The sequence below is a fragment of the Schistocerca cancellata genome, chromosome 9 (assembly GCF_023864275.1).
Source record: "Schistocerca cancellata isolate TAMUIC-IGC-003103 chromosome 9, iqSchCanc2.1, whole genome shotgun sequence".
Lineage (NCBI taxonomy): Eukaryota > Metazoa > Arthropoda > Insecta > Orthoptera > Acrididae > Schistocerca > Schistocerca cancellata.
In genome coordinates, this window is record NC_064634.1 from 205062827 (window position 1) to 205078578 (window position 15752).

General features: G+C 44.1%; 1 protein-coding gene across 1 annotated transcript in view; it reads right to left on the reverse strand.

Annotated features, from left to right (window-relative positions):
• Positions 1–11587, reverse strand: part of LOC126101284 (uncharacterized) — a 73671-nt gene extending 62084 nt beyond the window's left edge. The window contains exon 1 of the mRNA XM_049911965.1: positions 11426–11587. Coding sequence (XP_049767922.1) covers positions 11426–11587 — 162 coding nt within the window. The remainder of the gene's footprint in view (positions 1–11425) is intronic.
• Between the last annotated feature and the right edge of the window lie 4165 nt (positions 11588–15752).

Consider the following 15752-nt stretch of genomic DNA (forward strand, 5'->3'; position numbering starts at 1 on the left):
AAGGAAAGGGTGCCCCATGTGTGGATGGGCTTTTCCAATTCGTGCTTTCAGCTTTCTGAGGGTCTCGCAGTACCTTGCACAGCTTATGATGGTGCCTTTAGTCTTGAATTTCAAATGCATCACACTTTCAGCATCCAGAACTCTGAGAGCGTGACCTTGCCTGCTGATGGCAATGTCCTGAATTTTTTTTGGCGTTGATGGTCCATTGTGGCGGAACGTCACTGATGCTCTGTTGTTTTCGCCGTCAAAATGGTGAACCCAGCTTTATCACCTGACACAATGTTGTTAAGGAACCTGTCATCCTCAAGCACAAAACGCAAAAGAAATTTTTGACACATGCCCAGTCTCGTTTGATTCATGTCAGAAGTAAGCATTCGAGTCACCCACAGTGGACACAGTTTCCTGTGCCACATTTCTGCAGTGTTGGCCTGTACACCTTCTCGAGAGATGCCTCACGTATCTGAGAGCTGTTATTCGACGATTTTCTCTGATGAGATGATCAGTCCGATTTCGATGAGCCTAGTCGGTAGCCGTATGTGATCGTCCATTCCGAGCTCAGTTATACACGTTGAGGTTGGCAACACCGTTTCCTCCATTACGAGCACGAACAACCCAACGCCGCACATTACTGATGTCGATACAATCATCGCCGTACACAGCTTTCATTCTTCTACGGATTTCAACATTGGATTCACGTTTTCTGCGGTTAGAAACTCTATAGCAGAACGCTGTTCCTCACGCACCGACATACGTAGTTACGTTACAGACCGTCATGTTACCCGCTACAATCCGGAGCCCTCTAGGGACAGAGGGTTATAACTTGCGCCAGGGAAGCGGGAAAGTCCATCGAGTAAGATGTATGACATGTAACACTTTCCGGTACTGAGAACAGAATAAAAAACTGAGAGGCACTACTTTTCAGCACATCCTCGTACATGCAGGGAGAGAGTTTCGTAAGCTGTCACCCCTTTTGTTACGTAGTCCAGCAGTGGATGTATACGGACACGTCGCTTGCAGAAAGTCACTTGATTTTGCAGAAGGAAACACCTCTTCTATTTCTTTGGTGTAGTCAACGTTTCACTCAATAGTTAACGTCAATGATTTTCATTAAATGAGGTGTTTCGTAATTCTGCAGTGATGAATCAAATTTTACGTAGGAACCCATTTCCGGAATCGTCATCCAACGACGCTACAGAATGTCTGATTCATAGGCCCGTAAATGTATGTCCACAAGGAGATTCCGTGATGATATTACGAACTTCCAAGGATGATGGAGAAGGATAAACGTATGAGTTTGAAGTAAGGGAAACGAACGATTGGAAAGTTATAGGTGAAAGCCGTTCTGATACGTCTGGTCCAGATTATATACCAATTAGGTTCCTTTCACAGTATGCTGATGCAATAGCTCCATACTTAACAATCATATACAACCATTCGCTCGACGAAAGATCGGTACCCAAAGACTAGAAAGTTGCACAGGTCACACCAATGTTCAAGAAAAGTAGCAGGAGTAATCCACTACATTACAGGCCCATATCATAAATGTCGATACGCAGCAGGATTTTGGAACATATATTGTGTCCGAAGATTGTGAATTTATGAATTACCTCGAAGAAAACGGTCTATTGACAGACAGTCACCATGGATTTAGAAAATGTCGTTCTTGTAAAACACAACTAGCTCTTTATTCGCATGAAGTGTTGAGTGTTATGGGCAAGGGATTTCAGACTGATTCCGTATTTCAGGATTTCCGGAAGGCTTTTGACACTGTACCACACAACCGGCTTGTAGTGAAATTGCAGCCGGCCGCTGTGGCCGAGCGGTTCTAGGCGCTTCGGTCCGGAACCGCGCTGCTGCTACGGTCGCAGATTCGAATCCTGCCTCGGGCACGGATGTGTGTGATGTCCTTAGATTAGTTAGGTTTAAGTAGTTCTAAGTCTAGAGGACTGATGACCTCAGATGTTAAGTCCCATAGTGCTTAGAGCCATTTGAAACATTTGAGTGAAATTACGTGACTATGGAAATCGTCTCAGCCGCGCGGGATTGGTTGGTTCAAATGGCTCTGAGCACTATGGGACTTAACTTCTAAGGTCATCAGTGCCGTAGAACTTAGAACTACTTAAACCTAACTAACCTAAGGACATCACACACATCCATGCCCGAGGCAGGATTCGAACCTGCGACCGTAGCGGTCGCGCGATTCCAGACTGTAGCGCCTTTAACCGCTTGGCCACTCCGGCCGCCCGCGCGGGAATAGCCGAGCGGTCTCAGGCGCTGCAGTCAGGGACTGTGCAGCTGATCCCGGTGGAGGTTCGAGTCCTCCCTCGGGCATGGGTGTGTGTGTTTGTCCTTAGGATAATTTAGGTTAAGTAGTGTGTAAGCTTAGGGACTGATGACCTTAGCAGTTAAGTCCCATAAGATTAAAAAAATATATATGTTGTCCCAGCTATATGACTGGATTTGTAATTTCCTGTCAGAGAGGTCACAGTTAGTAGTAATCGACGGAAAGTCATCGAGTAAAACAGAAGTAATTTTTGGCGTTCCCCAAGGTAGTGTTATAGGCTCTTTGCTATGCCTCATCTATATAAACGATTTGGGAGACAATCTGAACAGCCGTCTTAGGTTCTTTGCAAACGACGCTGTTGTTTATCGACTAATAAAGCCATCATAAGATCAAAACAAATTGCAAAACGATTTATAAAAGATATGTGAATGGTGCGAAAATTGGCAGTTGACCCTAAATAACGAAAAGTGTGACGTCATCCACATGAGTGCTAAAATGAACCCGTTAAACCTCGGTTACACAATAAATCAGTCAAATCTAAAGACCAGAAATTCAACAAAATAGCTAGGTATTACAATTATGAACAACTTAAATTGGAAGGAACACATAGAAAATGTTGTGGGGAAGCCTAACCAAATACTGCGTTTTATTGCAGGACACTTAGAAAATGTAACAGATCTACTAAGGAGACTGCCTACACTACGCTTGTCCATCCTCTTTTAGAATACTGCTGCGCGATGTGGGATACTTACCAGATAGGATTGACGGAATATATCGAAAAAGTTCAAAGAAGGGCAGCACGTTTTGTATTATGGCGAAATGGGGGAGAGAGTGTCACTGAAATGATACAGGATTTGAGCTGGACATCATTAAAACAAAGGCGTTTTTCATTGCGACGGAATCTTTCACGAAATTCCAATCACCAACTTTCTCCTCCGAACGTGAAAATATTTTAGTGACACCGACCTATATGGGGAGAAACCATCATCATGACAAAATAAGGGAAATTAGAGCTCGTACGGAGAGGTATAGGTGTTCGTTCTTTCCGAGCGCTATACGAGATTGGAATAATAGAGAATTGTGATGGTGGTTCGATGAAGGCTCTGCCAGGCACTTAAATGTGAGCACTTGTTCAATAGAAGAGATGTGTTTGCAGTAGCGAAGATGACTAAGTGCCCATAACTCCTCATGTATGCATTTTAGAGGACTTGTTTATTTGACATTTCTTGTTCTCTTGGTCCATACTACAACCCTAAAAGTTGCATACCCCAAATTCATGGTAACAACAGTACCGGCACATGTATTCCGCTGAATGTTTTCCGCTTATAACTTTTGCCAAGTTCGTTTCCGAGCCAGAGAGCCTTATCTCAGATTGATCCGTTTACCCGTCTCCATATTCTCCGAAAGTCTGTGACATCTTCATGGAAGCCTCGTAACATCATAACGGAAGGTGTTTACAATATATAGGCACCGATGCCTGTAACTTTGATGCTTTTCAGTGTCGCTGAATGACGTTTTCGCATATCGGTTCCTATGTAATATTTGATCGACTAAATCTGCACTAAAACTTCTAGATGTGTGTAACATGGATTGTGTAACACTTTGTAGAAAAGACTCTTTGGGAACGACTGTGGGTGGAACAGATAGCCGTACGCTGGCTTGGGAACAAGGAGGCACGTGTGGAATTTCCTGGTACGTGTTGACTACGTGTAGCGGATAAAAACAAGGAAAACTATGCTATCTTCAGTTGACGAGTAGCTGCATTTCCCAAAGTTATGGTCATCTTTCCTTTAGTCTACAAAGAAACTTCTCGAGGAGCATGTTGCGACTAATGTGCATCGTATACACCAGTGATTCCAAAACGGGGGGGGGGAAGAGTAATAGAGTAATTTTATGAGGGATGAAAAGAATCTTGTCCGACTACGTTTCAGTTATGAAATTAAATTGATTAAAAAGATCGTTACTGTTAACACTACTTCTTAAGAATGTAGATCGTATTACATAAGTTACTAATATTTACTTTTTTTTAAATACCGGCAGTAGTGTGTATGCGTGTGGTGGAGGATACAGCCTGTGAAAGGAATACACGAACATCATCTTCCTCACCTAGTCCACCCACTGGGCACATAACTTTTACAATGAAAGTAAAATTGAGAGGTGTGCGTCACTTATGCTTAAATCTCTCACGAAAATCCTTCTCTGAATCGCAGGTAGACCCGCAGTGGACCAGAAATTTGGCGAGTGCAGGCATTTATCTGCAAGGGAACCGCGACCGTTAGAATTTAAAACTGTAGAGCCGTCATAAGTCACACGTAACTTTTTCTTTATTTTACATGTTTCTCTCAACCAACGCGAGCATCTTTAGAACTGTGGAAACACAAAGTGTTACACCACCATACAATAAGATAAATTAACAGATTCAACTTACAGCACAATAATTTACATTATGTGACCGAGGGCCACTCGTTACAAATAACGGGCTCTGTGTAGCCATTCACCCTGTCTATCTCCTTCCCCCCCCCCCCTCTCTCTCTCTCTCTCTCTCTCTGTGTGTGTGTGTGTGTGTGTGTGTGTGTGTGTGTGTGTCCATCTTGTCCTGCCCCCAACATCCAGCTCATACCCTCCTACCTCTTCTTCGTCTTCTCCTTCTTATTAACTTCATGTATTAGGCAGACTGTTTGTTACAGTACCCATCTCTTGCATGATCTTTCTACATTTGTTCTTCCATTGCAGTTATAATTTAGAGCCTTTATTTTCTCGTTTAAGTTATATATTCCTAAATCTTTCCTTATATCTTTATTTTTCCCTATCTTCAATTGTACATCTTTACAATCTTCTTAGAAATCTCAGATCTCTTGAGCCTTTATTCTACTTTCTTGTTATCTTGTTGTTTCCCATGTTTCACTTCCATAAGTAAGGGTTGATACCGCTATTGTTTTATAAAACTCCAGCTACGTTTCTTTCCTGGCTTTATTCTGCAAACTTTTTATGAGGGATCCACATGTGGAAGTAAATTTATTCAATTTTTGGTCCACATCATTGTTACATTCGTAAATGATGTCGCATCCTAGATACTTAAAATGTTTTACTTGCTGCAAGATTTTATTATTCAAGACTGTTTTAGATCTTACTCGTTGTCTGCCCAGAAATGCCTTCACTTTCGTATCCGTGCTCCTACTGGAGCTATAAGGTTATAAGTCCCACCATGCTGTTTCTTTGCCAAATTTGATTGAAATCTAGCCAGGAGTTTGTGAGGAGATCCCAGATACACAAAAATACACATATACTCTCTGTTTTATATATATAACAGGTACAGATATAGGTTTAATGCACCTCCACATTTGATGTTAGGTATTGTTGTGGGAGAATACCTTTCAGTGTGGCATGTGCTCCAAGTGGTCTCAACCTACTTGTTCCCTCTGCAGCGTCATGCATTTTTAAACTAATATGCACGTATTTTATTTATCTGTTTAAGCTAATCACTTCTCTAGTCTATAAAGTCTGCATTTTTATCTTATGATTCTTCTTGTTTGATGAGAGGCATTACAGTGATATATCTTTTTGAATCCAAATATCTTAATTAAATAAGAAGGAACCAGTCTCGTTTCACTGCATTTGGCTACAAACTGAACGTGTTCACACCATATAATTCGGTAGATTTATATGATTGCCTACTGTCTGATGTTTGATTACATAATCCACGAATATTCTTCTTATTCGTTGCTCTGATTTTTGTAAAAGTGCTTGCTGTGGTAAACCCATTTATTTACTTATGGTCAGATTATGTTTTCAGATTAAATATTAGTTCAGGAACATTAATAAGATACAACATAGTTTCATACATCAAGGCTTTTCTTGACTCCTGATGACAATAGAACAGTTCTTAACGTAGACACACAGCTTACAATTTATAAAACTAAAATACTGTTTTTTGTTTGGATACAAATCACAAATGCTTTCTCATTACAAACAAATATAGTTGTTCATAATGACGTTGATAAATCGTACTAAATGTCTTAATGATTTTAATTCTTTTCATTTTTTAATCCCATCAATTTATAAAATTATAAATGATAACATTTGAAGAAACACTTCAGAGCCGCATCGCTTTTAAACATTTAATTTGAATTGATGATCAGTTTCAACAGTCCTTTCCTGTCGTCTTCTGATATATGACATGGACACACATTACATTTTTAAACATATTTTCTATGCCAGCAACAATGAAATACGTAAGTATAATATTTTACATATTTGTAACATACTTCATCTTTTTAAAAATTGTGGTGTATCGTAAGGTCAACTCGATTTCTAAACTGAAGGAAACAGTTCACGGCATTCACTTCAGAACTGCTACAAATTCGCCGGGCAATAGACCGCGCCGCTCGAACTGTCAACACAACTGGCACTGCTAAGAGTATCCTACGACTCCCACATCGCTTTCAACGGGCTATACACAATGCTGGTGACTACTTTGAAGGTCAGTAAAACTTTTAAACACGTATTTATTTTGTACGAGCTGTAAATAAATACTTGCTACTATCAAAGTTCCAACCCTCGTAATTATAGGCCTACATCGTTGACGTCAATCTGTCGTAGAATTACGAAACATGTTTTATACTCAAGAATTATAACGCTTTTGGAGAACGAAAATCTCCTCTCTAAAAATCATCATCGATTCCAAAAACAGAAATCTTGCAAAACACAGCTTCCTCTGCTCTTTCATGATAGCCACAGCAATGTAGACGACGGCACTCAGGTTGACGCCGTGTTCCTTGTCTTCAGGAAGACATTTGACACGGTCCCGTACTGCCGTCTACATCTACATCTACATTTATACTCCGCAAGCCACCCAACGGTGTGTTGCTACTGAAAAAATTACGAATCTACCGATTATCGGACCAGATTTGCAACTGGATTCAGAACTTCCTTGTAGATAGAACTCAACACATCGCTCTTAACGGAATAAAATCGACAGGTGTAAAGGTAGTTTGGTGTGGCCGAGCGGTTCTAGGCGTTTCAAGTCTGGAACCGCGCGACCGCTACGGTCGCAGGTTCGAATCCTGTCTAGGGCGTGGATGTGTGTGATGTCCTTAGGTTAGTTAGGTTTAAGTAGTTCTAAGTTCTAGGGGAGTGATGACTGAAGTCCCATAGTGCTCAGAGCCATTTGAACCATTTTTGTAACGGTAGTTTCCGGAGTTCCCCATGGAAGTGTGATAGGACCGATACTGCTTACAATGTATGTAAATGATCTAGAAGAAAGCGTCGGAAGATGTTCGCAGATGATTCGGTTGTCTATAAGAAGGCTGCATCACCAGAAGACGGTATCGATTCGAAAAATGACCTGCAGAAGATTGATGAATGGTGCAGTCTCTGATAGTTGACCCTGAACGTAAATAAATGTAACATATTGCGCATACATAGGAAAAGAAATCCACTGCTGTGCAACTATGCTGTCCATGAGAAATTTCTGGGAGTAACTTTCTAGAGAGACCTTAAGTGGAATGACCATATAAAATAAATAGTAGGAAAGCAGACGCCAGAATGCGATTCATGGGAAGAATCTTAGGGAACTGTAACTCATCCACGAAAGAGGTGGCTTACAAGGCGCTTGTTCCGCCGATTCTTGAGTAATGTTCATAAATCTGGGATCCTTGCTAGGCAGGACTGACAGAAAAGGTATAGAAGATCCAACGAAGAGCGGCGGGCTTCGTCACGGTATCGTTTAGTCGTCAAGAGAGAGTAACAGAGATTCTCCACAAGCAGAGAAGCGTTGTTCATCAAGGAGAAATTTAGTATTGAAATTTCAAGAAAGTACTTCCCAGCAAGACTCGAACAACATATTACTTCCCGCAACATAACTCTCGCGAACGACCACGATGAAAACATTTGAGAAATTAGAGCTAATACAGAGGCTTACCGACAGTCAGTTTTCCCACGCGCTATTCGCAGGTGGAACGTGGAAGGGGAATCAGTTAGTGGTAACAGAAGTACCCTTCGTCACAGACCGTCAGGTGGCTTGCGGAATATTGATGTAGGTATACGAGTGAGGATTGGAAAGTAACGCACAATAATTTTTTCTGCGCAGGCATTGCTGATGGAATGTTGAAATTTCATGACGATGAAGTTTGAAGTGTGCGTTACAGAGGGTATTTTGATTTCGTGTGCAACTCTAGAGAGAGAAGCCTGAACCACGAAACAAACATAGCGCGTATGTTACTGACGTCAACTTGTGAAGAGCAGCGATATTTGTGGGGCAAAGGGCATAAATCGAGTGAAATTCACCGGGACATGCGTGGCGTGTATTATGATGACTATATGGACCGTAGCGATGTCTCCAGGTCGTGTGCGTGAACCATAGTGATTCGCCACATTCCGGGCGACCTGTAACAGCAGGAACCTCGTAGAATGTCGCAGCCATTGAGGCAGCAATTTTGATCGATTGTCGTGTTCAACTGCGAATCTTTTCGCAGCAGTTCAACGTTTCCTATGGTGCGGTGTTCGATACTGTTCGTGACACGTTGAAATTTCGTGAAGTTAGTGCTCATTTGGTAGGTGAGAACTTGACAGACAACCACAAGGGCCAGCAAATGACGACAAGCCTCGATCACTTAACACTTTACGCCGCAGAAGGGCATGAGTTTCTGAAAGCAATCGTCACTAATGATGAGTCGTAGGCCTACCACGGCACGCCCCAAATCAAACAGGCCACTATGGAAGGGAAACATGCTAGTTCACCAATACGAAAAAAAATTAAAAGTCACTCAGTCTGCCGGCCGGTGTGGCCGAGCGGTTCTAGGCACTTGAGTCTGGAACCGCGCGACTGCTACGGTCGCAGGTTGGAATCCTGCCTCGGGCAGGGATGTGTGTGATGTCCTCAGGTTAGTTACAGGGCGTTTCAAAAATGACCGGTATATTTGAAACGGCAATAAAAACTAAACGAGCAGCGATAGAAATACACCGTCTGTTGCAATATGCTTGGGACAACAGTACATTTTCAGGCGGACAAACTTTCGAAATTACGGTAGTTACAATTTTCAACAACAGATGGCGCTGCAAGTGATGTGAACAATATAGAAGACAACGCAGTCTGTGGGTGCGCCATTCTGTACGTCGTCTTTCTGCTGTAAGCGTGTGCTGTTCACAACGTGCAAGTGTGCTGTAGACAACATGGTTTATTCCTTAGAACAGAGGATTTTTCTGGTGTTGGAATTCCACTGCCTAGAACACAGTGTTGTTGCAACAAGACGAAGTTTTCAACGGAGGTTTAATGTAACCAAAGGACCGAAAAGCGATACAATAAAGGATCTGTTTGAAAAATTTCAACGGACTGGGAACGTGACGGATGAACGTGCTGGAAAGGTAGAGCGACCACGTACGGCAACCACAGAGGGCAACGCGCAGCTAGTGCAGCATGTGATCCGACAGCGGCCTCGGGTTTCCGTTCGCCGTGTTGCAGCTGCGGTCCAAATGACGCCAACGTCCACGTATCGTCTCATGCGCCAGAGTTTACACCTCTATCCATACAAAATTCAAACGCGGCAACCCCTCAGCGCCGCTACCATTGCTGCACGAGAGACATTCGCTAACGATATAGTGCACAGGATTGATGACGGCGATATGCATGTGGGCAGCATTTGGTTTACTGACGAAGCTTATTTTTACCTGGACGGCTTCGTCAATAAACAGAACTGGCGCATATGGGGAACCGAAAAGCCCCATGTTGCAGTCCCATCGTCCCTGCATCCTCAAAAAGTACTGGTCTGGGCCGCCATTTCTTCCAAAGGAATCATTGGCCCATTTTTCAGATCCGAAACGATTATTGCATCACGCTATCTGGACATTCTTCGTGAATTTGTGGCGGTACAAACTGCCTTAGACGACACTGCGAACACCTCGTGGTTTATGCAAGATGGTGCCCGGCCACATCGCACGGCCGACGTCTTTAATTTCCTGAATGAATATTTCGATGATCGTGTGATTGCTTTGGGCTATCCGAAACATACAGGAGGCGGCGTGGATTGGCCTCCCTATTCGCCAGACATGAACCCCTGTGACTTCTTTCTGTGGGGACACTTGAAAGACCAGGTGTACCGCCAGAATCCAGAAACAATTGAACAGCTGAAGAAGTACATCTCATCTGCATGTGAAGCCATTCCGCCAGACACGTTGTCAAAGGTTTCGGGTAATTTCATTCAGAGACTACGCCATATTATTGCTACGCATGGTGGATATGTGGAAAATATCGTACTATAGAGTTTCCCAGACCGCAGCGCCATCTGTTGTTGAAAATTATAACTACTGTAATTTCGAGAGTTTGTCTGCCTGAAAATGTACTGTTGTCCCAAGCATATTGCAACAAACGGTGTATTTCTATCGCTGCTCGTTTAGTTTTTATTGCCGTTTCAAATATACCGGTCATTTTTGATACACCCTGTAGGTTTAAGTAGTTCTAAGTTCTAGGGGACTGATGACCTCAGACGTTAAGTTCCATAGTGCTCAGAGCGATTTGAACCATTTCACTCAGTCTGCTAAGAAAGTGTCTGTCACAGTGTTCTGGGATATGTATGGTGTGTGGTGGACTTTGCTGAACGCAGGACCACTGCGAATTCTGCAGCCTACATTAAAACTTGGACTAAGTTGCGTCTTCATGACAATGCTCGCCCCCAAGTTGCTACTCCTGTTCTTGAGAAAATGGACAATTTTGGGTGAGAGGTGCCCCAGCATCCACCATGCTGTCTGGACCTTACACCGTCGGACTTTCTTCTCTTCGGTCCTACGAAGAAATTCCCGGCCAGCCAATGCTTTGCGACAGATACGGAAGTGAAATCAGCAGTCCGCAGATGGCTGTACTTCAACCAAACGGACTTCTACGAACAGGGCATATTGAAACTGGTTCCGTGATGGCAGAAACGTATTGAGAACGTTGGTGACTATGTATAAATGCAGTTAAAATGTGTATGTTAATTTATAACCTTTTTGTTTTGTTATCTATTAAAACTTTTGCTGATAAAATTATTGTGCGCTACTTTCAGTCCTTCCCTCTTAGATGTAGAACTGGGCAGTGTCAAACACAACGACTGTAGTTCCTCTGAAATGGTACTGGGTGAAATGAGAGCAGAGAAATACAACGGTACGTACCGGGTGCTGCTGGGAGCAGCTGCAGCTGACGTTGCCCTGCTGGCGGGAGCACACATCCTGCAGCCTGGGCGGCTCAGCGGCGGCCAGGGCGACGCAGCCGGCGGCCGCCAGGAGCACGGCCAGCGGCGCGGTCCCCGGCACCTGCTGCTGCGGGCGGCGCATCCTCGACACGACTGACGCAGCAGGCACCACCGCGGCGACAGAGCCGCTCCACTGCCGCCCGCCGCTTCCTGCGCGCCAGCTCCGGCCCCCTTTCGTCACCACTCCCAGGGAACCACACGGCGCGCGCCAGCCTACCGCGTCTACGTCCGCTCTGTGAAGCCCCTTTTCCGAGGGCGACTGTCTCGTCTCAGTCGACTACCTGTGGCACGTGAGCACAAAGGCAGAGGCTTTCCTCGTCACTCTGGGAACATGTCCCGCTGACAACGCAGGGCGATATCTTGCCACAACATTCGCTAATCAGCCAGAACATTATGACCACCTAGCCGCTATGTCCACCTTTGGCACAGATAACAGCTGCGACGCGTCGTGGCACGGAAGCAATTAGCCCTTGGCAGGTCACTGGAGGGAGTTAGCACCACATCTGCACACACGAGTCAAATAAGTCTCGTATGTTCTCGGGAGGGGGGCGATGAGCGCTGACGCCAAATTCAATCACATCCTAAATGTGTTCAGATATGGGGGGTGGGGGGGCCAGCACATCAACTGGAACTCGCTGCTGCGTTCCTCGAACCACTCCATCAAACTCCTGGTCTTGTGGCATGCTGTATTTGTTTGTTGTGGTCTTCAGTCCTGAGACTGGTTTGATGCAGCTCTCCATGCTACTCTATCCTGTGCAAGCTTCTTCATCTCCCAGTATCTACTGCAACCTACATCCTTCTGAATCTGCTTAGTGTATTCATCTCTTGGTCTCCCTCTACGATTTTTACCCTCCACACAGCCCTCCAATGCTAAATTTGTGATCCCTTGATGCCTCAAAACATGTCCTACCAACCGATCCCTTCTTCTAGTTAAGTTGTGCCACAAACTTCTCTTCTCCCCAATCCTATTCAATACCTCCTCATTACTTACGTGATCTACCCACCTTATCTTCAGCATTCTTCTGTAGCACCACATTTCGAAAGCTTCTATTCTCTTCTTGTCCAAACTAGTTATCGTCCATGTTTCACTTCCATACATGGCTACACTCCATACAAATACTTTCAGAAACGGCTTCCTGACACTTAAATCTATACTCGAGCTTAACAAATTCCTCTTCTTGAGAAACGCTTTCCTTGCCATTGCCAGTCTACATTTTATATCCTCTCTACTTCGACCACCATCGGTTATTTTACTCCCTAAATAGCAAAACTCCTTTACTACTTTAAGTGTCTCATTTCCTAATCTAATTCCCTCAGCATCACCCGACTTAATTTGACTACATTCCATTATCCTCGTTTTGCTTTTGTTGATGTTCATCTTATATACTCCTTTCAAGACACTGTCCATTCCGTTCAACTGCTCTTCCAAGTCCTTTGCTGTCTCTGACAGAATTACAATGTCATCGGCGAACCTCAAAGTTTTTACTTCTTCTCCATGAATTTTAATACCTACTCCGAATTTTTCTTTTGTTTCCTTTACTGCTTGCTCAATATACAGATTGAATAACATCGGGGAGAGGCTACAACCCTGTCTTACTCCTTTCCCAACCACTGCTTCCCTTTCATGCCCCTCGACTCTTATAACTGCCATCTGGTTTCTGTACAAACTGTAAATAGCCTTTCGCTCCCTGTATTTTACCCCTGTATTATCTTGTTTAAAAATGCCACTGTCGTTGGGAAACTTGATCCTCATGAAGGGGTGTACATGGACTGCAACCTATGTGCGATACTCCTTGGCCATCATGGTGCCCTGCACGAGCTACGCTGAACCCACGTGTAGCAACAGAATGTTTCCCAGGGCATAATGGAGCCGCTGCGAGCTTGTCTCTGTCCCACAGTAAAGGTGTCAAGGAGCCATTGCCTTAGAAGACGAAGTATTCGCGCCCTCCCATTGGAATGATGAAGAAGGGATTTGGATTCTTCAAACCGTGCAACGCTCTGCCACTGCACCAACATCTAGTTCCGATGGTCACGTGCCCATTTCGGTCGTAGTTGTCGATGTCGTTCTGTGAACACTGGCACATGCACGGTTCATCGGCTACGGAGGCCCGTCTTTAGGAGTGTTCAGTGCACTGTGTGTTTAGACAAGCTTGTTCTCTGCCCAGCATTAAACTTTGGTGTTAGTTTCACTACAGTTCACCACCTTTCTTGTTTTACCAGTCTGAACAGCCAACTTTTGTATCCCGCCTGGATAGGTGGCGCGTGGGTCTGCTGCTTTGAACTGCTTCTGTATTATAGGCCGAGAGTGAAGGAAGCGAGTAGGAGCAGGGGAGGTGAAGCACTTCGGTACTTCATGTAACCAACACTTCCTACTAGAGTCAAAAAACACAAGTAAATAAATGCATACATAACTTTGGCTAGGATGAGCACGAAGGTGTGAAGCCGTAGTCCATGTCTAATCAAAGTCTCAATAGCAAGCTAGCCCACTCGGTAGTAGAAGCGATATTTCCAGGCCGTCTGCTCTTCATGAAATGCCCAGAATGCTGAGCTCCACAGCGTCGCCCAGGCGGCGCTGTTGTCGGTGTAGTTAGTCTTCTCTCTTAGTGCCAACTTACGAAAGCGTGCACCTACGTTGTGGCACCGTAACTATCGACGTCACACCTACGGCGTTTGACATCTGTAATTAGTGGTGGCCACCCAACCGCACGACGTCTGCATGTGGTATCACCTTGGTTTCGCCACGTGTTGAAGACACTCAGCACAGCACTCCTCGAACTCCCGACAAGTCGTGCAGTTTACGAAATCCTCGTGCCGAGCCTCCGGTCATCACAATCTGTTCTCGGTCAAACTCAAACAGATAGCGCGCCTTCCCTATTCATCACACGGACAGCACGATCCCGTGTGTGTGTCTGAGAATCAGTCATTCCTCACCAGCTGAGCGTGCTATCGCATGGACGGGTATCGATAGTAGACGGTGTTCTGGCCGATCAGTGTATCAGCTGCGGCCAGATAACATGGCTAAAGTAGCACACTTGTGTCCAAAACGTAAGGACGAAAGCAACTTTCGCATTATGTGTCGCTGCCAGATACCATAGCACTGTGAAACTTGGACCTTATACAGGGTGGTCCATTGATAGTGATCGGGACAAATATCTCACGAAATAAGAGTCAAACAAAAAAACTACAAAGAACGAAACTTGTCTAGATTGAAGGGGGAAACCAGATGGCGCTATGGTTGGCCCGCTAGATGGCGCTCCCATAGGTCAAACGGATATCAACTGCGTTTTTTTTTTAAATGTTGTTGTTGTTGTGGTCTTCAGTCCTGAGACTGGTTTGATGCAGCTCTCCATGCTACTCTATCCTGTGCAAGCTTCTTCATCTCCCAGTACCTACTGCAACCTACATCCTTCTGAATCTGCTTAGTGTATTGATCTCTTGGTCTCCCTCTACGATTTTTACCCTCCACGCTGCCCTCTAATGCTAAAATTGTGATCCCTCGATGCCTCAGAACATGTCCTACCAACCGATCCCTTCTTCTAGTCAAGTTGTGCCACAAACTTCTCTTCTCCCCAATCCTATTCAATACCTCCTCATTAGTTACGTGATCTACCCACCTTATCTTCAGCATTCTTCTGTAGCACCACATTTCGAAAGCTTCTATTCTCTTCTTGTCCAAACTAGTTATCGTCCATGTCTCACTTCCATACATGGCTACACTCCATACAAAAACTTTCAGAAACGACTTCCTGACACCTAAATCTATATTCGATGTTAACAAATTTCTCTTCTTGAGAAACGCTTTCCTTGCCATTGCCAGTCTACATTTTATATCCTCTCTACTTCGACCATCATCGGTTATTTTACTCCCTAAATAACAAAACTCCTTTACTACTTTAAGTCTCTCATTTCCTAATCTAATTCCCTCAGCATCACCTGACTTAATTTGACTACATTCCATTATCCTCGTTTTGCTTTTATTGATGTTCATTTTATATCCTCCTTTCAAGACACTGTCCATTCCGTTCAACTGCTCTTCCAAGTCCTTTGCTGTCTCTGACAGAATTACAATGTCATCGGCAAACCTCAAAGTTTTTACTTCTTCTCCATGAATTTTAATACCTACTCCGAATTTTTCTTTTGTTTCCTTTACTGCTTGCTCAATATACAGATTGAATAACATCGGGGAGAGGCTACAACCCTGTCTCACTCCTTTCCCAACCACTGCTTCCCTTTCATGCCCCTCGACT